Genomic DNA, 27034 nt, shown 5'->3' with positions numbered 1-27034 from the left:
ATGTTAGCCATGACTAACACAAAACCCATTGATTTCAGTGGGCCCCCTCTAAGCCTGACTAAGTATGGATCTAAACCAGTATCTGTTTAAATCACCTTTATCGTCTTGTGTTTGCATCTCAAGGTTTTTCCACCTATTGCACTGCTCGCATGTATACAACATTTATGTTCACATGTAAACATATGTATTATATAGGCCCGTTGCCAAGAAACCTCGATTAACTATGGTGGAATTGCATATGCATTTGGAGCCTCATCCTAATCATGTTTACTCAGAAGTAAATTGAGAGGGTTGCCATCCTAGCAGGGGCAACACATATCCACCACTACGAAATAGAACAAATATGTCATTAGTCTTAAGCAAACTCTTTTTAGAACAAATAAGGGCTGCAGATCATTTTGCGCACTGAAAATGCCCTCTTTCTCTCTCTTTTGTGTGTGTGTGTGCGCGTGTTTGTGCACATGGACAAAATGAAAGATCTCTCCCTCTCTACGCTGCTTTCAAGTTTCCCCAAACCGAAAAGCCCCAGTTCAGCACGCAAGAAGCCATCCCTTGCCTTCGGAATCCCCTTCCTTCGAAACAGCACAATTTAGGAAGCGCTTGCCTTAGCAGTCTCGAGTTCTCCTGTGTAAGGAAAGGGGCTCGGTGATTAATCTGGGCTATTTCTGCCATGCGTGCAGCGGCCTCTGCTGGCGCGCGTCTGCTTGGCAGCCGTTCGACTACAAGCCGAGCGAGAAGCCATGTGGATTTTACGAGGGGAAGACTAGGGGTGACGGAGAGAGGACCAGGGGAGATCGAGGGGGAGCAAAGAGACACCCCCCAGCCGGCCAAGCAATCTTGGGAACGGGGGTTGTTACTTGGATCTTTACCTCTAAGACTCCCCCCGCCGCTACCACCACCACCACGCTTTTTGGGCGCCGAGGTGGAAGATGCTCTGTTAAGAGAGAAGCCTGGATCACCGCGGCAACCCCAGCTCAAAAGCAGATCGGCAAGGGAGGCGAAATCCACGCGGTGGACCAGCGCTGGTAAGCTTTTCTTGGCTGCGCGGCGAACTCGCGGTTGGGTGAGCGCATCTCCACGGAGCAGGCGAGCGGGGATGGTGGGCGAGGAGAACCGAGGGAAGGGAGCAAGGGGGGGGTGGATCTCCACGGGGGAGGCGACCCCCCAGTTCCTCAAGCCCGCCAGCAGGTCGGGAAGGGAGGCAAACTTTGCTAGCTGGCCTGGCTCCTTTGGCGCAGCTGCGCTCCACCCGTCCGCTTGGATCGCTCAGCGGACGCCGGTTGAAGGTGGGGGGTCGGGACGGGGAGGGTTTCCCCCGCCTCTGTCCCGGCTGGCCAGAGCGATGGAGCCGGAGGGAGAGCCGCACTTGTGCTCTTTCGCCGGAGTTTGCGGGAGTTGGAGAGCGCGGCGAGGCGCGAGAGGAGAACCGGGCGCTCCACCGGCTTCATTGCAGCAGCAGCGGCAGAGGCAGTAGCAGCAGCGGCGGCAGCAGCGGGAGCAGCAACAAGGGCTGCAAGGCACCCCGTCCTGCGTGGATCCGGCCACGGGTACACAGCCATTTCCTTGGGTCAGAAGATGGAGGGGGGTGCATGCACACTTGGCAGGGAGATATAGGCAGAGAGGGATCCAGAGATCTGGGGTGGGGATGGTGGTGGCCGTGATGGTGGTGGTGGGAAAGTGGGGTGAGGCTGTTTGCGCCGGTCTGCGTGTGAATCCCCGGGCAAGGGATCAGTGGCAGAGAGGCTTTGCTGAGAGGTAAGGGGGACTGCTGCGGCTCTGCAGTGCCCTCTTTCTCTGGCCAAGCGCGGGAGGTGAAGCGGGAGAGACATCCCCTGGTCCAGATCTGGACCAGTTCGAAGGAGGAGGCAAGGAACCTTCTTTTCCACAGGAGGATCCAAAATAATATTTTTTTAAAAAAAATCATCTGCACTTAGGGCCAGGTCGTATCTCCACTCCTGGCGTCTTTCGCTGGTCACCTGAATTCTGCTTAGGGCTCGGTGGTCGAAAACGGAGGCGAACCTCCCTTCGCTGCTTCCATTGCATGGCTCGGTGGAGTGCAGGGTTATTTTAGTCTCAGGTGCGGGGGGTGGGGTGGGGGGAGGAAAGGAGCCCAGAGTTGAAAGGCTGCTTTGTTTTGTCACCTCTGCATCCCGATCAGACAGATCAGGAAGAGAAGGGAGAGATACTGCCCTCGCATACAGTCATAAGGAGATTTTTTAATATTTGGGAGGACGGGGAGACAGGCAGGTATGCAGGCAGGCAGGCAAATAAAGGAATACCAGTCAATCCTGCAAGCAGGTATTTTGTTGCCATGCCAGCCCCCCCTCCCCATTTCCCCAACTCCTTAGTGTGTCGTTAAGGGGCTTTCAAAGCAAATGAGGCCTTTGCTTTCTATATACCGTTCTTTATGTGTGTACTCTGACTTCCAGGGTGTACCAGCTAGCTTCTTGCGGTTAAGAAAATAGCCAGGTGAGACAAAGGGCATCTGAGGGAAGTGTGTAGACATGCACACACACACACACTACCATATCATAATAATTAAAAAGAGGAAAGGTTAAGTGCCTATTTTGTAGTTTTCACACATTTGTTTTGCCATGGATGTTCCATTGTCAGGAACAAGTACTTCCTTGCCTGATTTGCGACTCGTGGATCAGATCTATCGCTATATCAATACATCTATGGAAAGGCACTTAATTATAGGAACTGGTTGCAACCTCAAAAGATCCCGAATACGCTGGGGTCCTCATTATCCAACCAGCTCAGGGTAACCGAATACACTTGGACATCCTTCATGTAGAGAGAGATGCTCTCACAACCTTATGTAAATTCCACTTCTCAACGAATTTGGGGTCTTTGAGGAATGTTTCGAATATCTCCCCAATGGGTTAGACAAATGATGTGCGGTGTATTGCTTGATATCTGACCTAGTTACTGTCTTTAAGTTAACACTTATGTGCATTTCTGCCTCTCTTGTCCTCTGCAGTTTCAGAACAAAGGTGGCGAAAGGTATACCCCTGCAAAATCAGCTGCTTCTATTAATAATTTCACTGGGAATGGACAATGGGATGTTCTCTGGTTTTATCATGATCAAAAACTGCTTTCTGCTCAGCATTTCTATGAGTTTAGCCAGTCATTTTGGGTAAGTTACCATATGTAACATTATTATTATTATTATTATTATTATTATTATTATTATTATTATTATTATTTAAATGAATGGAAACCATTAGTTTTAAGGAGTTAAGAGAAAGCATCCTAATGCATACTTGATACCAAGAAATGGATGTGGTACAATGACAGAATGCTGGATTTGGAGTGATCAGGATTGTGGTTTTGCCAGCCTCAATTCCCCCATCTGTAAAATAGCAACAATATGGACCTAATATATAAGGATATTTCTGAGCTCATGTAAAATACCAGACACACAACATGCAGAGTGTTTTACTGTCGCTATCATCGTTATTTCTTCTTCCATATATGTAGTTGTAAAGGGCAGGGATGTGAGCCAGTCAGTTCACTGTGTGCCTGAAAACACGATAAAGCAAGCAAAATAATTGCATGAGTAACTTGCTCATTAGCTTTCCCTGTTACTGCTTGTACCCTCCAGAAAGGGGAATTAAAGCATTAGTGAAATGCACATGCTCCATGTGTATTCGAAACTTGTGCATCACACCAAAAGGCAGCAAGGCAGATGCACAAGTCCCTTCTTCGAGCCTTGGCTTGAAGGGGGCGTCACTTACACACCTGCTTTCTGTCCCTTCTGGAAATGGGCAAAGCAACCTTCAGTTCCCCAAGCTATTGACCCATTATATCATGCCTAAGCACATTGTTTAAACTCTTCTGAGCATGTTTCGTGGCCTGAGTTTACTGCTACAGTGATCGCATTAGGAACAGGGATGTGGCAAGTAGACAGTATGGGAGGCGGAAGCGCAAAAATGTCAGCCTTCTACTCGAATGGATCACCCTTTCTGGACTTTGGTCTAACCTTCCTACACGCAGGGCAAGACTCAAATGCCCTGGGCCTTCCTCCTTCCTCTGTTCCCTTCCTACAAAAGATGGTGAATCAGAGAGGAAGTCCCCTCGTCACTGGCAAATGACACTCTCAGTGCATCACTTCTCATTGGGTTATGGGCCTTGTCTGCAAGACCCATTGGTCCCTGGTTTCCTGACCTCTGCCAAGAGAACACCTTCTCCACTTCCCCTTGGGGTTGGTGGCTGATGGAAAGAGTAAGATGCTTGGGAGAAGAAGGTTAAACAACCATCAAGGGCAGCCCCAGACACCCCCCCCAAAGCAGCAGCAAATGGCACTTTTCCAAGTCAAGGTCCACAGTACTCCTGGTCAGGGCTTTTCCCCCAGCCACAACTCAATTCCAACACCCCTCAGATGGGTGCCATTGCCATTATAAGAGAACAAAGTTCATGGTGACCTCCAGCACGCTCCTGTCCTGGACATATGCAGAATTAGCTTTAAAAGAATGTTTTATTTCAGATCAGTAAATGCAGCAAACAGCTAGTGCTGCCTGCCCTTCCCGCAGGTACAGAAGTCTGCCTCCTCTGGGGGCAGAGATAAGTATTTTTTCATAAGTTGCAATATATCCTATGTTTATGAACAATTCCACCCCTCCCCCATAATTTTGTTGTCTTTATCCAAAGAGGATTACTAGTGTAGCCTTATCCTCTTCATTCTTTTATTATTTTTGGTGGGGTTGGAGGGGGAGAGAGATAATGAAGATTAATTATTTGTGTAGGTGGTGGTGGTGGTGGGGACTGCTGCGACTGCCCCCCCAGCAATTGCTGCCTGCAGTGGACACTTTCCTCTGCCTAACGCTGAGGGCTGCCCTGTTCAGGGTAAAAAAGAGAGAAACCCAAGCTTCAGGATTGTTTGATTCATATAGCCAAGCAGCCGATCTGATTTATGAGCTGAGCAGCCGGGGTCTTGCCCTCTCCTCCATAAGAAGAGCCTGGCTTGTGTTCCAGCACTTCAGCGCTCTGGGATCACAAAAGTCAGCATCGCTGTAAATCAACAGAAAGGGAGTGTGCCCATAGGTTGCAAGCTCCTGGTTAGCTGAAGGAAGTGGGAATACTGTTAGGGCAATGGCTTGCTATCTATCTATATTTTGCTTAACCCTTTCCTGTGTACTTCTGGAAATATGAATTCGCTAGGGTGACCTTAGGCAAGCCACTCTTCCAGACTCAGGGCCAAACTAGGTGTGCAAAGCAATGGGGGGTTGTTTTCTTAGGCAGTGAAGAGACCTGGTCTCCGTTCAGTTCTTGGTGGGAGAGTGAACGCTGTCTTCATCACTGGAATCAGACTCCTCTCCCTCAATGATTAGTTAAGGGAAAGCAAGGTACACAGCTGCCTGCTACATACTGAATGCACATCTGTTTTGACACCCCCCTTCTCTGTTTGAAATATTGAAATACACTGGCCCACCCTATAAAATGGTTGCAAAGATCAGAAAGAAATAAAAACCACTCAAAAGTGCAATATAAATGCTGAACAATTACTACTGAATGAATCTGAAAGTTGCATTTGAGAAATTGGGTGGGGGGGTGGGGGGATCAAATCAACACTTTTGGTGAACCCATTGGGGGAATGCTTTAGTAATGTGCTATACAGGCAAGCATTGAGGTTAAATCCAGAGTTGCTACATTCTTACTTGATTATTGTAGGGAAAGGAGAAAACTCGTGTTCTTGCAATTAGCAATGCGACCCTGGTGGATTTCAGTGGAACATCAATCTTAACCAGAAATGTACTGAGATATTTTTTTGGGGGGTGTTTTTTGTTTTTTTTTAATGCACCCTTGTCCTTTCCTCAGAGCTTTGTAGAAATCTTATTTTACAAAAACAACGTAATATAGGTTAGTCAAGTTTCATGTTTTATATAACAACCAAGCCAGATGTTGCAAATACTTGGACCTCAGGACCTTGTCTTGAACCAGAACAACAAAAAGTTTTCCTTGTATTTGATTGTCTCCTCAGATTTTTGTTTGATGAAGTCACAAAAGAAACGGAAAACAAAAGCAGACAAAACAAGCCAATTGCCCAGAACACAGTAGAAACTCATAGTAGGGTATATCCCAGTTGGGAGGAGTTGGGATGAGCTATGCTAAATCACTGGCTTCACTGGAAAGTGGCATATTGTTCTGGTTGCCTGGGCAGTTGGGACACTGATCTCTGCTTACTTGGTAGTTTAAGAAGCAGGGTGCTAAAGAATAAGGGTTGTCAGAGCAGAAATGTGAAAGGAAGATAGGAGCTGTCCAAGGAAGCTCTCTCCAATAGCTCCCAAGGTCACAGCAGACAAGAGTGAAAGGAAAAATGGGTGAGGTTAAAGCTAACCTCTAGCACTCTTGCTTGGGGTTGTTTGTATTGATACGCCATCGATAAAAAGGACAGAAATTTGTGCATAAAGTTTAAAAGCATTTGATTCCTATAGTTTAAAGAGAAATGCACATTGCTATTGTGAGGATGACTGACAAGGTGACCCGGGTGCTGTCCAGGTGCTGATTGTGGACAGGCAATTTCAAGGTCCTTCTTCTCCCAGCTTATGGTTCTTGGACACAGACAGGGCTTTTAAAAACTTGATGCCTTCAAATAGTGGTTTGTCCTCTGACCGCTCTTTAAAAGGAGGCTATCCTCTGTAAAGTATGGTGCATGAACACCCTAAGGCTAGGCCAAGTAAGCTTATCTGCCCAGGACACTCATGGAGTTGTAGTTCTGTGCGGAAGGTTAGGGATCTCCAGCAGGGGCGTCCATCTTAGCACCTCCATTACAGTCTTGCAAGCAGGACCTAAGAGCAACAACCCCAACAGCAATTGGCAGTCAGTCATACTGCCTCCAGCTGGGGAGGTAGAACATAACAGTGCAATTCCCAAGACTCTTGGTAGGATGTCAGGTCAGACAAAACAGGCCTAAAACTGATTTGTGTGTGTCACATGAGTTGTAAATCGGCCCTCTGTCTTTGCTTTTATATAAGGTTCCAGAGACATGAGGACACAGGTTCTGCTGCTTTGCAGTTCATGCGTCTGTCAGTATTTGTGTTGTTTAGCTTCATTATTATATTGAACAGAGTACTGAACAAATGATTGCTAGGGGCTTATTTAGCCAAGAGGGCTGGGGGGGGGGGAAGGAAGGTTTGCCTGAAGTTTCCAATTCTTAAAAAAGAACAGCAAAAAGTAGAGGGAATAATAGTTGTTTACCTTGGCCATTGGACTTTGGACCAGACACATTTAGTGTTAAAGTGCTGGACTGCAAACATAATTAGATATTAAGAAATAAAGTTGGTAGTGCCCTGTCTGTGGAAGTGCCCTTACACGTCTAACAAGCACTGACCCTGTTAGCATTTCTGTGCCAAGTTAAGGTTTATTTGCCCAGGTATTTGAAGTTTTGCAAATTGATGAGTATTTCATCTGTTGTCTCTCTCTCTCTGTGTGTGTGTGTGTGTTTTTAAGATTCTTCCTTCATTGGATGTTGCATTTTAGTATCTGTTAACTGCTATTTTATGATTTAGGAGGTGGTTTTAATGGGTGCCCTGTATCCCACCATAGTATGTTGATGAAGGGAAGATTCATGATAAAAAAAAATATTTTAAAAGAGAAGTAAATCTGATCTCACTAAGCCAAATAGCAGCTTTGGGGAGGGTGACGAAGAAGAAGAAGAAGAAGAAGAAGAAGAAGAAGAAGAAGAAGAGATGAATAAGAGGGATAAGAAAAAGTTAACATCTCTGCTTATTTGTTTCTCCATCCCACTTAGAATAGAAGGTCCACGTCTTGCCCATATAAGAGAAATGCAGGCTGCTGTGCATCTCTGCACTGGAGAACACGAGAAAAGGTTGCTGCTGCAAGGCAGGGAAAGTGCAGAAAAGGGAAATGTGAAATACTCTCCCACACCCTGCTCTGCTTATATCATGGCCATGTGCAAATCAGTGGTCACTGGTGCCCATTTGGACTGGCAGGGCAGAAGGCAGAGAGACCAACAGCAGGTAGAGCTAAGTCAATGACAGGCAAAGCCATGAAGGTGGAGACTAGCTGATGGAAGACAGAGGCTGGAAGTGCAGTGCCCCATTTGCCCCAATGGACCAAGCAACGCTGATTCAAATCCCCTTTAAAGGCACTTCAGGAATAGAATCAGCTTTCTCGAGACAGGGAGCTTGCACCTCTCCATGTGCTTTTGAAGAGTGAGCATCATTAGGCACTCAAGTTCTTAAGATCTGGCAAGGAACTGGGGTGGACTGGTGTGCTGCCCTCAGCAGCAGGTTTCCCAAAGAGAAGGAATGTAGCAGATCTGGAGTTTTAGAGCACACAGTGGCAAATTATTGGCTTTCTGAGGTCACCTGAGACCAGGAGCATGCTCAGTAAGGGTGCTAGACTGTCCGCCTTGAATTGCCTGTGGTTCCTGATTCTGGCTAGCAGCGAGAACACTACTACCCAGAATCCTCAGGTGATCCCCAAAAGGCTGTCCCATTTGCAAAGCTCTCGGTGGCTCATCTGCAAAGTTCCCACTTGGAGCCTCCTCCTTCAGAATAGCTCATCCTATTTTAAAGCAGGAGAGTGGACTAAATTATCTATCTGCATCCTTTCAGCTATTATGAGTCTTAAATGCAAGCCAACATTTTCTAGATGAAATTTGGCCTTGTATCTTCTTTCATTCTCTGATTCTATTTTAAAAAAAAAACACACAAAAACCCACACACAATCAGATGCAGACGCCAGAACCAGGAAAATTAGCCCTCTTGTATGATTCAGGATAAAGCTTTCCCAATGAACGGTAACAAAAGCAGATGTTTTAGTACAAGACCAACCCGGCAGGGATAGGCAGCCTTTCTGCATTCTGCCATTTATCCTTGCAGCAAAGCAGTTCTTAAAACTGGTAAAACTCACCGAACAAATCCCTGTAACCAACTGCAGGGGTAAAGTTCCTAATTCACTGCAATGTTGGCTGTAGACTGTCCTGATGCTCAATTCTCTCAGCAATGCAGGGATGTGTGGAAAACGTGCATAATAAAGCACAGAAATTCTGTCCTCGTTTAGCTGCGGTTTTGTAACTAGCTTGTGAAATGTTTGGGGATTCCTCAGAAAGGCCCTATAGATCTTCATAAGGCTGGGTCCCATAATTTAAAGCAGCATTTTCAGCAAAGCCATTTGACACCTAGAGTTGTTGTTTGTCACAACCAGGCACTTCTGTAATTACTTTTTGTTTTACGGTGCATTTTGTAAAAGCAGTAAACTAAAATCCAATGTACTATAAGAGATTCAATATATGGCCTTCCTAGTCACTGTAGAATTCAGAGAGGCCTCTTTTATTCATAGGATACCATGCAGCTAAAGTATTTGCCAGCCACTTGGATAGCAATTTTTGGCCAAGAAGTACAATATGAATCCTGGGGGGAAATAAACGTTTAGGAAGTATAGCCAAAACAAAGTTCGTTGTTAATTTGCAGCATAGTGATGCTTCAAAAGGCTTTTTTTATGTTTTTTTTTAAAGCAACATCCATCCAAAGCTGTAACAATGGAGAAAGTTCCTCCCAAATTAGTTTCAGCTTTGGTTTTAATACTGTAGCAAAAGATACGCAATGTATCTTGTTATCGGGACAGAAGCCTCAAAATGCTGCTAAATATATATCTTGAAAATTCTTAATTTTGAAGAAGAGAAATTTACTAGGTGATGCACTGGCTATACTTGAAACCCACGCCTAACTATCCAAATTTAAGCAGGTGTGGTGGTTATTCCCCCTCCCCTTTTCTGTACACCCAAAGCTGCTCTCCCCTCAAACCCATGAACCTATACTGATACATTTCAATCAATGTTTTAAGTGGGGAATATCCATACACACATGAAATTGTGGTGGCAACTGCACCTACATTGTTTCAGAATTGGGAAGAGGGGGGGAACTCCCCCCTCCCACCATTCATCTCTGCTAGAAAAGTTCGAGGAAACCCAATATCTGTTTTCCAAAGTCAGAGAGCTCCAGATATGCTCCAGTAAGATACTTTGCATATTCCCTCACTCACTTCAAATATAGGAGACAGTTTTGTGAATGTATTATAATGTGTCAACTCAGATCACGGACTTTCCACCCTGACATGAGCTGGACATTGTATGGATGAGGAAGCTCTGAAGTGTGTTTTCTGCATTGATACGCAAAAAATATTATTCTGGCATTCTGAATAGATCGATTGCGATGGATAGCTCAAAGCCTTCAACATGGGAGAGGCATCTGCCAGTCTTTAGCAAAGACAATATGCTGCAACAGGCCAATACTCTGCCATTTTCCTCCATCAGTGAACAGCCTTCCCTAATCTAGTGTCTTCCAGCTGTTTTGGACTACAACTCCCATAAGCCCCAGGCGTATGACCAGTGGCTGAGCATTATGGGAACTGTAATCCAAACTAACTGGAAGGCACTAGCTGAGTGAGTCATTCAAAGTACTTCACATATAAGTGCCCCTCCCTCCCTCCTTACTGTACTCGTATTTTTTTTTTGTCACTTTTGCAAGCTGAAGACAGAGAACAGTTGCTGATGTTAATAGGGATATATATTACATGCTATTGTGTTTTTCTTTCAAGGGTTTGAAGAAAATATACACAGTTCTCCCCTGCCATTTTATATTTACAACAACCCTGTGAGGTAGCTTAAACTGAGAGGCAGTGACTGGCTTCATGGGTCAGGGAAGGATTTTATCGTGAGTCTCCTTGCACCACTACTTCCCACTGACTTCCCACAGTCATTTTCTTCAGAGTTAGTGATGCTGTGCTTGGTGTGTACTGCACACTCCTCTTTGGCCCCTGATTAAGGGTTTTGTATTGTTTAAAAACCTGCAAACACTATTTGACCCGAGGCAACGGGGGCAAATGGAAGAGATGTCTGTACACCATGACAGCTAATGGTTCTCTCTGAAAGCACTTTCAGCTTTCTTTAAAATGGTTCTCTGCCTCATGCCATACCCTTTCTTTATGAAGATATTGTAAAGTATTCTCTCTGCCTCCTTCTTCATTAGATTTGCTTCTTTTCCAAGACCAGGAAATAAATTTACAAAGGGACTGAATCATAAAAACTCAGTCTCCCTGTTGTGAAGAGACACTCTCAGAGATCTCCATTTCCACGGGTGAGATCCCTGCACCCCAGAGCCATCAATGATAAGGAGAAGTTGTATCAGGAGCTACATTTCACTCGATGTCAAAACTAATCCATCGGTTTTAATTACAGAAATGGAAGGAGCTCATTAAGGGCAACCCTCGTTGACGTAAGATTCTTTCCCACAGAACATTCACCAGTGTGTTGTTGTTTTTTAATATTTCAGATGAAAAGCTCTACACTCTTCCAGTAGCTAATAACTCCCAATAGTTTGTTCCTGATCAAGCCACATAAATCATGCCCGCCAATAACTTTGGTGATCACTTTCTATTTCAGTACTTCTGAAGTTGTGGAACAGAGAAGTATTAAAGGAAAGAAGGAACTAGGGCACATACTAGTCTGGTGCAGTACCTAGAGTGTTTGATTTGGATGTGGGGAAGCTAGGTTTTAATACCCAATCAGCCCCAGAGGTCTCAACCCAACCTACCTTTTAGGGTCATAGTGCAGCAGAATGCCCCTCTGAGCTTCTTGGAGGATACAGATATAATACATATCCTTTTCTGTAGTTTCACAAATTCAGCATGCCAATATACTGCCACCATGAGTCAGACAAAGGCAAACACAAATTCTTGCTTGACTGAATACTCTCCCATATCAGTCGGTCAGATGGGGTGCTCAAAAGCAGGGTGCAAGCCCAATAGCCCTCTCCTGCAGTTGTTGCTCACCATGTTCAGAATCATAGTGCCTTTGATCACAGAGGCATCATATAGCCATCAAGACTGGGAGCCATGGTAGGTTCACTCTTCTTGTTTGGAACTATTGGCAGTGGGACCAAGGATGGTGAAGTATTGAGGAAGTGCTAAGCACTGAATCCTGAAGCTTCTTAGAAAGTCCTTAACCAGATCCTTGAGTTCTCAACTCTGGATGAGCCTTCCCTGCTCAGGGAGAGAGCTCTGGCATACAGTGTTGTCATAGTGCTCCCAAATTATGCAGACATCTGATTTCTTTGACAGTTTTGGAATCTGCTTTACCATATGTGCCTCATACTTTTTTGGGGAACAGTTGTATGCCCATTTTGCTAGAGATCAAACATCCATCACTAATCCATGAGTAATCTACTCTGGATAAAATGATTCACCTCTACCTTGGTTGATGTTTTAGTGTGGATATAGACACCCAATTGGGATGGTGACCAATGTGGTGAAGCTACCATAGTGTGACCTTTGAAGATAGTTGCCAGCTTTTGACACACCGCAGATCATAACATGCCACTTGCTTGTGACACCAGAGTAACCTCCTGATTAATAACATGTCAAAACACAGCCTGTGATGGCTTCACTACAACAGTCACCATCGCAAGTGGTTTCCCAAATTCATGTTGTTGCTTTTCAATAACATGCACGCATGCATTTCACTCCCTGTGCAAAAGGGGGTGTCATTCTTGGGGAAGCATAGCCAGTTGGGGGAGGGTATCTGTGAAAAAGACACCATTTTATGTAATGCTCTACATGTGAGTTGCATCTTGTGTCTTACGCAATAAGGCTTTCTGTAAAAGAATTAGATAACAGTTAAAGTGGCCCAGAGTGGATTTTTCAAGTGGCACAATAAGAAAAAATGTACTCTTTCATTTTATTGCCAACCAACATAACAAAGAGATGAGATTTCAGACTACCAATCAACACATTCCAGGGACTCACTCACAAATGGAGCTATGCTTTCCCCCAGAGAAAACCCATAATAGTTATGAAACATTGGAATCAGATTCTAGACAGAGCCAAGCTCTTTTCTTCTTCTGAGCTTGGAATTTTAAATAAATAAAAAAAATGCAAACAGCACATATTTCATGCAGGTAAACATATGCTGAATCAAGCAAATTGCATCTCTTGCCAAAACAATTTAATAGTCCAATCAGTTCAGCTTCACTGAGACCATCAAAAATGGCAGGTGAAATGCCCAGCAAAATAAAATCTGATGTCAGGGTGGGAGGGAGGCTCACATCACTCACTCAGAAGGCTAAATCATTCACAATTTTTCAGCATCACCATCCCTATTACTATGAGATTACACAAACAGGTGTGAGAGAGACAGGGAGGGAGGGAGGGAGGGGGAGAGAAGACAATGACAGACCGCGGTTACTTGTTGTCAAGGCTTGCATATGATGTCCAGTTGGGCACTGGAAATCACTAGAAACCATTTTAGGCTTCCAGTTCTTCTCCCTATTCTGTTTCTCTCTCCAAGTTGTTTCCTTATAAGCAGCTTTAGGCAGAATTAAAATTGCACCAAAGCTTTACAAACCACAAATAGTTTGTGTAATGAAAGAGAATTCACCGGCACACTTCCCAAGAAGTATCAGCCGGCCAGGTACCAAACAATGCAGACTTCCCTTTCTTAAAAGCTCATTGGATTCCTTCTTTTTAGATAGTTTTTCAATGTAGTGCTATATTATATTACATAACATAGGATGTAATTGCTTCCAGGAAATACCGAGAGCAGGAGAGTGTTGGATTAGACAAGAATCATAGGCTTTTGCTAGTCTTAAAGTCTCCTTGAAGACAAACACAATTTCAGTTTTTTAAAAATCCATTGGGGAAATGCTTTATGGCGTCCTTTTACTGCCCTTAGAGAAGAGAAATTACACAAAGGGTTTCAGCTTTCCCCGTGTTTCAGCCTGACCAGTGGAACAGTAAGTACATTAGCTGCTTTTGTCACTGGTCTGCATTCACTGTTTCTAAATTTCTAAGCAAACCCCTAGCTTTTACCACGATGGCCAAAAGAAATCTTGCAGACACTTTTGACAACAGTTAGAATTTAAGATGACCATACGATCCATCGTTCTTGGTATTCAATGAGACTGTGAATGTGAATTTCCAGGCATGTATAAAGTTCTTTAACAGAGCAGAGAAAAATGCTTATACACAGGTGTAAGATTGCCAGAGCCAGAGAGAACATAAGAAAAGCTCTGCTGGATCAAACCAAACACCCATCTAGTCCAGTATCCTATTCTCACACTGACCACACATATAGCTTTGTGAAACCCACAAGCAGAACCTGAATGCAAGCAGGATTTGTGTTGTCTACTTGCAGTGCCAGCAGGTAGCTTTCTTTCTTGCACCTCTACCTAGCTTTGGGAACGAGGGAGGAGGGCTGCAGGATCTCTTAATCCCGAATGCGGCAGCGAAACTGGTGACTGGGGGTGGCCGCCAAGACCACATAACACCAGTCTTGAAAGACCTACACTGGCTCCCTGTACATTTCTGAGCGCAATTCAAAGTGTTGGTGTTGACCTTTAAAGCCCTAAACGGCTTCGGCCCAGTATACCTGAAGGAGCGTATCCACCCCCATCATTCTGCCCAGACGCTGAGGTCTAGATCCAAGGGCGTTGGGGAGGTTCCCTCATTGCAAGAAGCAAAACTACAGGGAACCAGGCAGAGGGCCTTCTTGGTAATGGCGCCTGCTCTGTGGAACGCCCTCCCACCAGATGTCAAAGAGATAAACGACCAGACATTTAGAAGACATCTGAAGGCAGCCCTGTTCAGGGAAGTTTTTAATGTGTGACATTTTAATGTATTTTTAATCTTTGTTGGAAGCCGCCCAGAGTGGCTGGGGTACAAATAAATTATTATTATTATTATTATTATTATTATTATTATTATTATTATTACTACTACTACTACTATTATTCCCCTCACAACTCCATCCCAAAGCCCAGGAAGCTTCCATTCAGCTTAGGGAGGGAGGTGCAATGCTCTGGCAGCGTCCGAGAGACCAGTTTCTCAAAATCTCTTTCTCCTCCAGGTAGACAAGCAAGAGTAATGATCAGAGTTCAAGGACACATTCCAGCCTGGCAAAAATACTCCAGGGGGGTGTTATGTGTGAGGGGTGTGGCCTGGGGGAGAGTAGGAGGTGTGGCTGGAGGGGCATGTGGCCTTGGGAGAGTCCAAGGATCAGACAGGCCTGGAGGGTGGTATTTGGACCTGGGCTTAAGATTGCTCACCTCTAAGGTTCCTCTAAGGATTGCTGCAGTATTATATTATGTGTGACACTAGAGTGTGACTGATAAGCTTCATATCCTGTTATTCCGAAACATTTGTAATTAAGAACACTAATTATGACAGGGTGGCAGTTCCAAGCCTACAGTAGCTATGGGCAGTCCCTGTTCCGTTCTCAATCCCAGTGGCATTTATTGCTCATGTTAAGTGAGAATGGCCATGGGACTGGATCCCTGAAGATCCAGCTTCCATTATGGTTTTGCTCGGCATTACACAACATTGTGGCCATCACTGCTCGCAATAACAATTTCATAGGATTAAAATGTTGCTAAAGACTCTGTGTAGCAGATGGCGGAATTTGATCCTCTGGCTGCAACTTAATTAAAGCGGCGCGTTGACGGTGACCATGATCAACTTCGGGAAGAAGGCCTTTGACCCATTGGCTACTTATCTGCAAATGTCTGCAAATGTTTTCCATTTACTCATCTCAGATTCTGGAGTCTGTCCAGCAGTAGCAGAAGAGGAAGGCAATGGGTGCCACAGAATGTCTAGGAATTTGGTGGGAAATGTAACGCTAAAGCGGGAAAAAAATGATGGTTTTTAAAGTTGTTCTGAGTAGGGGTGAGAAAGAGACTTGTCATCACCTTACAGAGATTATAGAAAGACTGTTCCTGCCCTCTGGCTTAGAATCTGAGGCCTGGTGCTTACAAATATCATTTGTGGGGGATAAACCTGTCTGTGGACTGTACTATTTCAGACTATGTGTGTGGACTCATGTGATTGAATGTATCTCTAATATTCCCAGCACACAGAAAACCCCCTTATCAGGGAGAAGTGTTGGTTTATTCCAGTAGTCCTCAACATTTTCAGGCCCAGGACATACTTCTAATCCTAACCAGCATTTGGGGATCCATTTCTTAATCTTTTACCATACATTTGCAGGGTGGTAGTGTTCTGGATGAGACCCACCTCAGATCAAGCCATGTCCCACTTGTGGGTTCCAACCCACCAGCTGAAGACCAGCGGTTTATTTTATTTATTTATAAAAAAATGTTTACATACCACTATTCATTAAAAAAATCTCAGAGCAGTTTCCAACAGTCACACATAAAACCATACAATAAAAACCATGTAAATATATGTACAGTCATACCACGGGTTACAAACTCTGCGAGTTGCGAGTTTTTGGGTTGTGGACTTCACTGAACCCGGAAGTACTGGAATGGATTACTTCCGGGTTTTGGCGCTCACGCAAGTGCAGAAGCACAAAATGATGTCATGTGCATGCGCAGAAGCGCCAAATTGCGTCATGCGCAGACACGGTACTTCAGGCTGTGAACGCTGGGGGTTGCGAACGTGCCTCCCACACGATCACATTTGCAGCCAGAGGTATGACTGTATATATAATAAAATTAGAAACCAGCCTTAATGGAAAAATGTATTCTTAGTTGCCCGCAGAAGCCTGGAGGAATAGAAACACTTTCAGGTGGAATTTAATGGTCTAAACCAGGCATGGCCAAACTTGGCCCTCCAGCTGTTTTGGGACTACAACTCCCATCATCCCTAGCTAACAGGACCAGTGGTCAGTGATGATGGGAATTGTAGACCCAAAACACCTGGAGGGACAAGTTTGGCCATGACTGGTCTAAACAGAAAGAACCTGCTGAATTGCTTTGGCATAGCAATCCCACAGGACTGGGCTGATGACCCCAAAGGCTCCATTTTGTCAAATGAGCCTCATCAGGTTGAGGAACAAGTTGTTAACCCAGCGTCTGAATGCTGAAGGTCCCAGGTTCAATCCCTAGTATCCCAAGAAAGGGCTGGAAAAGACTCTTTTCCTTATATCCTGGAAAGTCATTACCAGTCAGTGCAGAGTATTGAGCTAGATAGGTTAATGGTCTGACACAGCTTCCTATGTTCTCTCTCTATGTGTGAATGGAACATTCAATCCTGTGAGCCCACCAGCAGTCAGAAGTGGAACAGTCCACAAGCCAGTTTCCCACACCATATGCATTTATGCAGTGCTATTTTATGGGGTTACACATACCCCTAAACATTTTGTGAGTCTGTGTACTTTTGTCCATTTACTGTATTTATTTCCCCCGATTTGAACTATAAAATGGAGATTTTCTTGAGTCAAAATGAGAGTACCCCTAAACATATTTTAAGAAAAAAAGCACTGCATTTATGGAACTATTAGAGAAACAAAGAAAGGTGACAAAAAATGAAAGGGATAAAGAAGGGTGAACAAATCTCAGGTCCGTGGTGTTTAGTTGTTTTTTTTGCTAGAACCCCAAGATCTACTAACCAGGTGGAAAAGAATGGCTGAGTGGGGCAACACACTTTTGGAATTAAGGAGCCTCTGAGCAAACTGAATTTGTTTTCAATACCAAAACTGAATGCACAGCCCTTTCACACAAAGCCCCTCTCCAGTCCCCCCCCCATACTTCCACCCCTGATATCACCAGCTTAATTTAGAAAAGGAGGGAGGGGAAGACGCTTTGTTGTCACTGTTGTTAAACAGTTGGGAGTCAGAAACCTTGCTTATCTGCTGCAAATTACTGCTTGATCTATCCAGCAGAGGCTGGTCCATTTGATCAAAGGCTGACACTGCCCCAGCAATCTCAGTGCATCCCCAGCTGGCCCCCACCTGCCTTCCTTTGAACTTACAACCAATCAGGGCATGGCTCTGTCTGTAATTGGCTCTGGCTCCACCTACTGTTGGCCTCCCTGCCTTCCACCCTATCAGTTCCAATGGACCACTGGACCTGCCAGAAGATTCTGATTTACTCCTGGAAAAGAGGAAACAAATTGTACCTCGAAGCCCTGGCAATAGGGTGAATCACGCTTTTGGCAGTGCAGCATGCACATGTGTTATGCATGTTATGGGGCACCTGTGTGCATGACAAGCAAAGTCCAAGAGCAACCAAGCCATTGGATTTTCCTGCAGTCCTTGTTTAAGCTATCCATTGTCAGATGCTTATGAGATCGATGACACAACCTTTAACTCTTTAGCTGTCTCTCCCAGTTTTTATTGATGTGTCTTCTCCACTCCCCCCCCCCTTTTCGCAGCTTCTCACAGATGCCAACAGCTTCAGGGAAATATGATACCAATGATAACATCACCATCTTCACTAGGATTCTGGACGGCCTGCTGGATGGATATGATAACAGGCTTCGTCCAGGCCTGGGAGGTACAACAGATGTTCCTACAAGCATGCCATTGTAGGGAAAAATGCTTAAAACAGCATGCAGTCGTGTCCTAGTAAGAGATGACCAAGGGTGTGTTTAGGGAGCAGTGGGAGATGGTTAAGAGATCTCCAGAAGGTGTGCTGAAAGCAGCAGAAGAGTGCCACAAAAATCCCCTAGTGCTTTTGTTTTCTCACTGGTTGTATGTTAAAGATTTTCCCATTTTCAAGTTAGAAAAAGCACCCCTGGCCCATAGTGTCTGTAATCCGTTGCATCATTCTCAGAGCAGATCCAGAGAAGTCAGATCACCTCCTCAGTGTGTACGTCAGCCATGCAACCAGACAAGTAATTTGGGGAGGGTGGGAGGAGAACACTGATTTTAAGTTATAGTGGCTTTGCTGCAAGACTGTATGAATGCCACTTGCTATACTGTTTATTATTTAAATCCCACATTTTCAGAGATGCTTCAATATAGATTTAAAGCAATACAACAACAAAAAAATGAAAACTGAACAATTAAACAACACCAGCCGCAATGTAGTGGAGACCAAGTAATAGAATGTCTTATCAAAGGTTGCAAAATGACCCAGTAAATGAATGCTTTCAGTCACTTCCTAAAGGCCGTTAGGCATTATTGGAACAGGAACAGGAAGTGAGTTCAGCTGTCAAGGTGCCACCACTGTCAAGGCCATGCCCCTCACAACCACCCACAACCCCTTCAATAGTTTGAGTACTCAGATACTCTGGACAGCTCCATACAGACTCAGGCTGGAGACTCCATAAAAGCTCAGATGTTTCTTTAGCAGCAACCATAATCAGAATAAACCTTAAATAGGAAGCACTGATCTATCCCAATATCTAGCTCTGCTTTTGGTGAGAGATAACTTTTTATTTGAAGAGGATCCTCATCCACTGAAAAAGTGGAGTTTGACTCCAGGGTCATCACACTTACCTATAGAGTAGGTTCTTCCTTTCAATATCTGGATAGAAGTCATATAGAATATTCCCTATACAGTGGTACCTCGGGTTAAGAACTTAATTCGTTCTGGAGGGCCGTTCTTAACCTGAAACTGTTCTTAACCTGAGGTACCACTTTAGCTAATGGGGCCTCCCACTGCTGCCACGCTGCCACCACACGATTTCTGTTCTCATCCTGAAGCAAAGTTCTTAACCTGAGGTACTATTTCTGGGTTAGTGGAGTCTGTAACCTGAAGTGTCTGTAACCTGAAGCGTCTGTAACCCGAGGTACCACTGTATCTGTTTTTGGTTAATTGCTAATCATTTGCCTCTCAAATCTCAGAATGCTCTATCTTGTAAATCAATAACCTAAATATTTGATAGTGTTACTATAGCCCCAGGTTGTGATGTATATCACATTACCAAGAAAACATCACCAAGAGTTCTGGGATTTTCTGAAAAGATTTGTCATGTAAAATCAATATACCATATCTAAATTACTAATCTGAATAGTTGGCAAAACTCACGTTTGCCTTAATTACCTAGGCTTTGTTATGACGTTATCATTCCACAAAGCAAGCAAGGATAGAATAGAACCCTTAAGGGGAGAGGAAAAAAATCCCCCAATGATAGATCAGAGCATCAGTTTTTAGTACAACCACGTGAATACTAACAAATACAGCCACTTGTGAAATTTGACATTGTTAAATGTTATCATTTAATTTTACCAGTCCAGCTGTTTTTGAAGCTGGGCAGACATAATTAATGTCCTCTTTGTACCAGAGCTAAACACCATTCCTTTCATTCACTCTTCTGATGGTTGTGGGGACTGGGCTGCTAATGCAGGCATGTAGAAACTTGGCATGTACAGTGACCCATTTTCTTTCAATGGAAGGGCACCTCTGTGTTCGCACCCCTCTTTGCACATCTATTGAAGCAGCCCACACATTCAGGAGCTCCACATTGTGTGCCTAGTTACATGTACTTAAAGGTAAAGGGACCCCTGACCATTAGGTCCAGTCGTTGCCAACTCTGGGGTTGCGGCGCTCATCTCGCTTTATTGGCCAAGGGAGCCGGTGTACAGCTTCCGGGTCATGTGGCCAGCATGACTAAGCCGCTTCTGGTGAACCAGAGCAGCGCATGGAAATGCCGTTTACCTTCCCACCAGAGCGGTACCTATTTATCTACTTGTACTTTGACGTGCTTTCAAACTGCTAGGTTGGCAGGAGCTGGGACCAAGCAACGTGAGCTCACCCTGTCGCATGGATTCGAACTGCCGACCTTCTGATTGGCAAGTCCTAGGCTCTGTGGTTTAACCCACAGCACCACCCATGTCCCCCTACATGTACTTAGGCCTGCTGAATTGCCAGACTTCCTTGCTTGCATTTGTCTTGTAGGCGGAGGTGATCTACTGCTGCTACAGTGGTACCTCGGGTTACATATGCTTCAGGTTACAGACTCCACTAACCCAGAAATATTACCTCGGGTTAAGAACTTTGCTTCAGGATGAGGACAGAAATTGCACGCTGGTGGTGCAGCGGCAGCAGGAGGCCTCATTAGCTAAAGTGGTGCTTCAGGTTAAGAACAGTTTCAGGTTAAGAACGGACCTCAAGAATAAATTAAGTTCTTAACCCGAGGTACCACTGTACTTACTTCTGCAATGTATCTTTAGCTTCAACAAAGTGCTAAGTGCTGTCCTCAACACAGAAACAATATGGTAATTGCCCAGAAGCCGCATAGTATTAAGTGGAAGAGTCAGGATGCCACTGAAGGGCAAAACCCTTCTTTGCTTTGCTATTGCTATAAGATTAGGTGCTCCTCAATGCAAATTGCCAGCTGATGGAGCAGTCTTAATTGTTTACATTTCTTTGTTGTAGAGAGAATAACAGAGGTGAAAACAGACATCTTTGTCACCAGTTTTGGCCCTGTGTCAGACACCGAAATGGTAGGTTGCAATGCTATGATTGTCTAAATGTCCCCTGCTGCTATTTGCTAGAATAATCTGGAGGATTGGTTCATTCTTATGAGCTACGGCACTTATACAATGGTCTCTGTTTCACGCCAGGAATATACTATTGATGTTTTCTTCCGGCAAAGTTGGAAAGACGAAAGGCTTCAATTTAAAGGTCCCATGCAACGCCTGCCTCTGAACAACCTCCTTGCCAGTAAGATCTGGACTCCAGACACCTTTTTCCACAATGGTAAAAAATCTATCGCCCACAACATGACCACTCCTAACAAGCTTTTGCGCCTTGAGGATGACGGGACCCTCCTCTACACAATGAGGTGAGGAGGAAGATTGTGGGTTTCTTTTGACGCTTGTTCTGTGATAGGTCCCCATTTGTGCTGCCCTGTGTTCTTCACAGGAGAGTCAAGGGGGAAAAGTCTCTTGCATGAAAACATCAAAAGAAAGCAGAAGGCATAATCATGCCTTATAACTAGCAATTAACATACAGCTTCTGAACAATGCCGATCTTTTTAAAAAAATTATCTGAAAAGTAGATGATGCAGACTTTTCTTTCTTTCTTTCTTTCTTTCTTTCTTTCTTTCTTTCTTTCCAAAAGACTGGTCCTTTCCCATTGTATTTGTAGCTGTGATTTTGATCTAAGCCAGAAAGTTGAATCTGTCACTGGTTTGGTACTTATTGAACAATCAAAGACTAGGTTTTTCTTTTCTTCCTTGACTTTTACTAATCCTAATTAACAGACCATGATGTTAAAGCTTTGGCAAGCGCATGAGAGGGGCTTCATTTTAGCAGGTGCCCTTTTTCAGATCAAGCGAGTGCTTTTCAAAAGTCTTTGTGAGTTAGATCAATATCCATATCTTTCATAGCTCTGGTCCTTTCTGATCTAGTGATATTGGAAAGACATACTTTTGCAGTGCAATTTGTAAAGGCGGTGGAATGGATTATAAGCCTCTCTGTGGCCTGATTATTATTATTTTTTATTCTCATTGCTAATAAATAGGATGGAATGTAAGCCCCTCTGTTGCCTGACTGTTGTTGTTATTGTTGTTCTAATTGCAAATAAGTGTTCTGTAATAGTTACTTAGGAGCAACAATTGCATCAGAAGTGTGGTCACACAGACAAAAATCTATAGGAAAATTAATGCATTGCATATCATGTACAGCTGCCTGTAAAATATGATTAATGACAAATGATAGTGGCAAACTCTGGAATTGGCTGGACTTGGCTGGACTTGGCTGAACTTATTATGAGTTCTTCTCCCATCTCCTGAACTCATTGGGAACTCAAGTAAAGTTTCATCCTGGCTCATTGTGACTTTGCTAGCACCATCACATTTCTACTGATGCAGACATCCTTTTGCAAAACTTATCTGGAAGTGGCTGCAGCAACAAAAAATAACCTTCCTGTGAGGTTTCTGTACCTATCAGAGTTTTCTCATTGCTAGTAAGAGCATGGTGTAATAGTGGCTAAGAGACTGAGCTATGATTCAGGAAGTCCCCAGTTCACATCTAGCTTCTGCAGTAAACCTCCTAGGTGGCCTTAACAAAGCCGCTCTCTCAGTTCCCTCATCTGACAACTCACAACTCTGGACCAAGTTACCTGAAAGTCTATCTCTGTCTGTATAGATCTGTAAGAGCACTTAGATCACCTGATGCAACTCTAGGCTGTGGCACTGCATCCTAGAGAGTATCATCGTGCAGTGACCTGAGAATGCTTGCCTCAGAGAGCAGAGCCCTAGAACCCTTTGAGTCCATTATAGTTTAAGAGCTCCTCATCAATTCCTATCATGGTTTGCAGCAGGAAAGGACTTCCCCCACTCTTTATGAGCCTGATTGCTACTTCACCAGAACCCTGGTTCCTAGTGAGGAAGCCAAAAGGTGTTGCTTCCTAGTAGAGCAGCGGTTCTCAACTAGTGAGTCCCCAGATGTTGTTGGACTACAACTCCCATCATCCCTGAGCTCTGGCCTTGCTAGCTAGGGGTGATGGGAGTTGTAGGCCAACAACATCTGGGGACCCACAGGTTGAGAAAGGCTGTAGTAGAGGATTGACTCCACTTGGCTCCAGAAGCAGAGGGAACATATTTAATCAGAAGCATTCCTGTCAGGTTCTTTTCCCTGTTTTTGAATCTGTTCTTAGCCTCTAGGCCAGGGGTGGGACACCTTTTCTTTCAAATTATTTTTATTGGTTTTCCAGATTCTTACAAATTCAACCAAATTACTTTAATTTAATACAATTTCTTTTTAAAAATCAGGTTTCCCACTCCTGTTGTAAACATTAATAATAATAATAATAATAATAATAATAATAATAATAATAATAATAATTTTGTATCTATATCCCACCCTCTCCAGCCGAAGCCGGCCTCAGAGCGGTTAACAACATATGCCCATCTTTTCCTCCTGTAGCCACATCATCTCTTCATTAATATCCATTTCATCCTCCACTTGTTGTTATTCATTCTTATAGCCAACCATCATTGCCTCCTTACAGACAGCACCTCGGTTATTTCTTAAAAATATAAAATCCATTTCATGTGTGTAGTCAGGGCCGGATTTAGGTTTGATGAGGCCCTAAGCTACTGGAGATAATGGGGCCCTTTATATGTCCAGCTGTCAACAACAGATTGTCACTGTTTTTGTGTTGAATATATGCTATATGGTAATTTATGGACCTAATAGGTATCTAAAGCCATTTGCACATAACAAAATATGTATTTTATCAAAGTAATTGTTGAACTGAAATACATTTAAGAAGTATATTAATAGTCAAATACAATTAAGAAATCTATTAATAGTGAAATAATTATTAAGCTCTAACGTAAAATGATTTTGCTGTTGTTGTATGTAGGTTTTATTTTATTTGTTTTTAATCTTATATTTTGGAAATGTAGATCCAGTGTTTTTTTTCTTTAATTTTTTGCCCCCCCCCAAGAGTGGAGCCCTAAGCTATAGCTTGTTTAGCTTATATGTAAATCCAGCATAATTGGATAGATACATAATGTGTAGTCCTTCATAATCATTATTGTCTCAGACCCGGTGTGCTGGGAGAGTTAGTTCTTATTTTCCTTTGTTCCTTTGTTCAGTCTTTGCAGTGTTTACAAAGTCACATTCCAACTCCCGCTGTTCACCATTTGCATGCAGGTTGCGGCTATATAAATAACTCACAGATTACATGTCCACCCTGCCATTAAAATCCCACTCTGGAGTTCTTCCTTGGCATGCAGCTGAAGACAAAGTCTTTTCTCAAATACAGCCCCTTGCCAGATCAAGCAGCAGCCAAGGAGTGGGGCACCTTTTTGACCTGGCAAGCCAAATCTTTAACTCCCCTCCCCTCATGGGCCAACTTTGAAAGGTGGGTGTCGGGTCTGTCAGTCCTGCTCACAGTGGTGTCAATCCTCGCAGGGCCTCGCCACATTAGTGGAGGGCCTCGCTGGGCCCCATGGCTTCCTCCCAACACACATGACTTCACACGTGTGTGTCACATGTGTGATGTCATGCACAAGCGATGAGCATTTTCCCCACCCCCCATGTCAGGCAGAACTTGGCGTCTCTGTTTAAATTCTTTTGATATTGTCTGCTGCCATAATGCAGCCTTGAAAGGCATCCCTCCTCAAAACTGAAGCTCTGCAGCCATGAAACTTCAAGTGCTTCATTAAACTCTGGCTCTGTGACAAAGTGTCATAGTTGCAAGGACTCAGTACAGGGCACAGAGTAAGCAGCAGCAACAGCAGCAGCAGTCAGATGAAAAAGGGCTGCCACTTAGCAGCAGGATACAATGCCATGGGAAGAAGAAACATGCGTCTGATTAGAAGGCAGTCATTTCTGTGCGTGTGCTGCTAAGTCACAGAGTGCAGGCCCAGAGCGGAGTTCTAGAGGGCCGCTCTAGCCATTGCACTCTATATCTGGTCCATGCTGCTGGCCATTCCTATAGATACTCTTCGACAGTGGCTGTAGGCAGAGGCTCCTTTGCAGCATCCTGCTGCTGTGGCACCTGTAGTTGCTGGGTTTGTTGTGAGTCCTCCTGGGTAGCTTTGTGGGACATGGTGATTGAAGCTTTGTAGAGGAAGAGGCATCAGTGGTGGCAGCAGACCACAGAGGGAAGATGCAGCAAGGGAATTGGCAAGCCATGGTTTCCCATCCATTACCTAAGCCATTGCCCAAAGCTTGTTGAAAACTTCTGAAAATCCTTCAAGGTAATGATAGATTTGTTGTAAATATTCAGTTTTGTAGTGCAGAAAATTGCCCGGATACAAAGGGCTCTGCCATTCACAGAACTTCTGTGAGAGTGAGAGTCTAGCCTATTCATTTCAGTCTTACTTTATCTTATCTGTATCCCCAGACGATGGGGATCCAAAGAGCTCTCTCCCCCCCCCGCTTCTAACTTATTTTCACAACAACCCTGTGATGTAGGATAGCCTGAGAAAGCAGAAATGTTGGGAGTAGGTATCTTGGGTGCCGAAATGAATGTGGCAGATTTGTGTTTTGAGGACAACCCAGTGTGTGTACACACTATGTGCTAGATGAGAATTAAATAGTTGTATCAGGCTGCCGTTTGTGTTACTGCTTTCATTTTGGGTTGGGAAATCCCTGAGTAATACATAATCATATCAAAATGCCTCTGCAGAGCTGGTCTGCATTTAGAACATCACTTCTTTCATCATGAGTGTTCCTGTGATGTTTTCCACTGGCAGAAAAAGTAATGATAACATGCACCGGTTTGTCTTTAGAGAAATAGCTGCTAGCTGTAAAATGTCAGGTTTCAAAGTGTGATGTCTCTCTCTGTGTGTATATTAGCAAGTCGCTTTCCCTCACATTTAGTAACCATGGTGCAAATTGAGAAAGCCCTTGTTATGCTTGAGAATTGTTCCATTGTTTTAAAATTCAGGCTGACTTTGTTCAATAATAAAGCTCGGTGTGACCCACCAAAACCTGTTTTGGGCTTGAACAACCACATGGTTTAGCAGCCCTGGAGGTTATTTATATGAGATCATTACAATTCAGAATTGAAATCCCAGCTTCTGTGGATGCAAGTACAAACACATTTCATTTTAAAATGTACATAAAAATTAAAATGCATATAGAAATATATGAGTGGGGGTATTAAAATCATTCAATAAATTTTAAAGCCTAGATAATGCTGGACACCAGTCAGTAAGGATACTGAAAATTTAGATTTAATGTAAGTGAACTGAACTGAGTTCATTCAATTAAATTCAGCACTCCTCTTCTAACATCTATTTCAGTAGCATATACAAGTATTGCAGACTTGTAACAAGGTCAGCACTTAAATTTTCCATTCCATAATGCACAATTGCTGTAGTTTTCTGCATAACCATTATGGTCACTTTTAGAAAGAGAGAGCGAGAGAAAAGAAAAGAAAGCCACATCCACAAAGTTGGAGTTTTCATAGACTGTTTGTGCAGTACCTTTGTGTAGTACCTTTCTTGATTGAATTTGAGCTGGAGGATGTGAGCACTAAATTAGATACAACATTATTAACATATTTAACTCTTGTGTGTCTGATCTCTTAAAAAAATAATGCAGGGGGGACTAGATCAATACAGTGGTACCTTGGCTGTCAAAAGGCTTGGCTCCTGAACAAATCGGCTTCCAAACGCTGCAAACCCGGAAGTGAGTGTTCCGGTTTGTGAATGTTTTTCGGAAGCTGAACGTCCGATGTGGTTTCCACAGCTTCTGCTTCAGTGCAGGAAGCTCCTGCAGCCAATCAGAATCCGCACCTTGGTTTTCTAATGGTTCCAGAAGTTGAACGGATTCCCGGAATGGATTACATTTGACAGCCAAGGTACCACTGTACGGGTATCTCGATTAGGACCATAGTGGAGGTAAAGGCTTAAAGGG

The 27034-nt window shown here is 43.9% G+C and overlaps 1 protein-coding gene across 1 annotated transcript in view; it reads left to right on the top strand.

Moving 5' to 3' along the window:
* The first annotated feature begins 577 nt into the window (after positions 1-577).
* Positions 578-27034, top strand: part of GABRA5 (gamma-aminobutyric acid type A receptor subunit alpha5) — a 62621-nt gene continuing 36164 nt past the window's right edge. The window contains 5 exon segments of the mRNA XM_082220185.1: positions 578-1025; positions 2984-3139; positions 18136-18257; positions 21087-21154; positions 21275-21495. Coding sequence (XP_082076311.1) covers positions 3054-3139; positions 18136-18257; positions 21087-21154; positions 21275-21495 — 497 coding nt within the window. The 5' untranslated portion in view covers positions 578-1025; positions 2984-3053.

The sequence above is a fragment of the Podarcis vaucheri genome (genome assembly GCF_965113315.1).
Source record: "Podarcis vaucheri genome assembly, chromosome: 4".
Classification (NCBI taxonomy): domain Eukaryota; kingdom Metazoa; phylum Chordata; class Lepidosauria; order Squamata; family Lacertidae; genus Podarcis; species Podarcis vaucheri.
The sequence above is the reverse complement of the archived record's forward strand: the minus strand, read 5'-3'. Positions and strand labels throughout refer to the sequence as shown.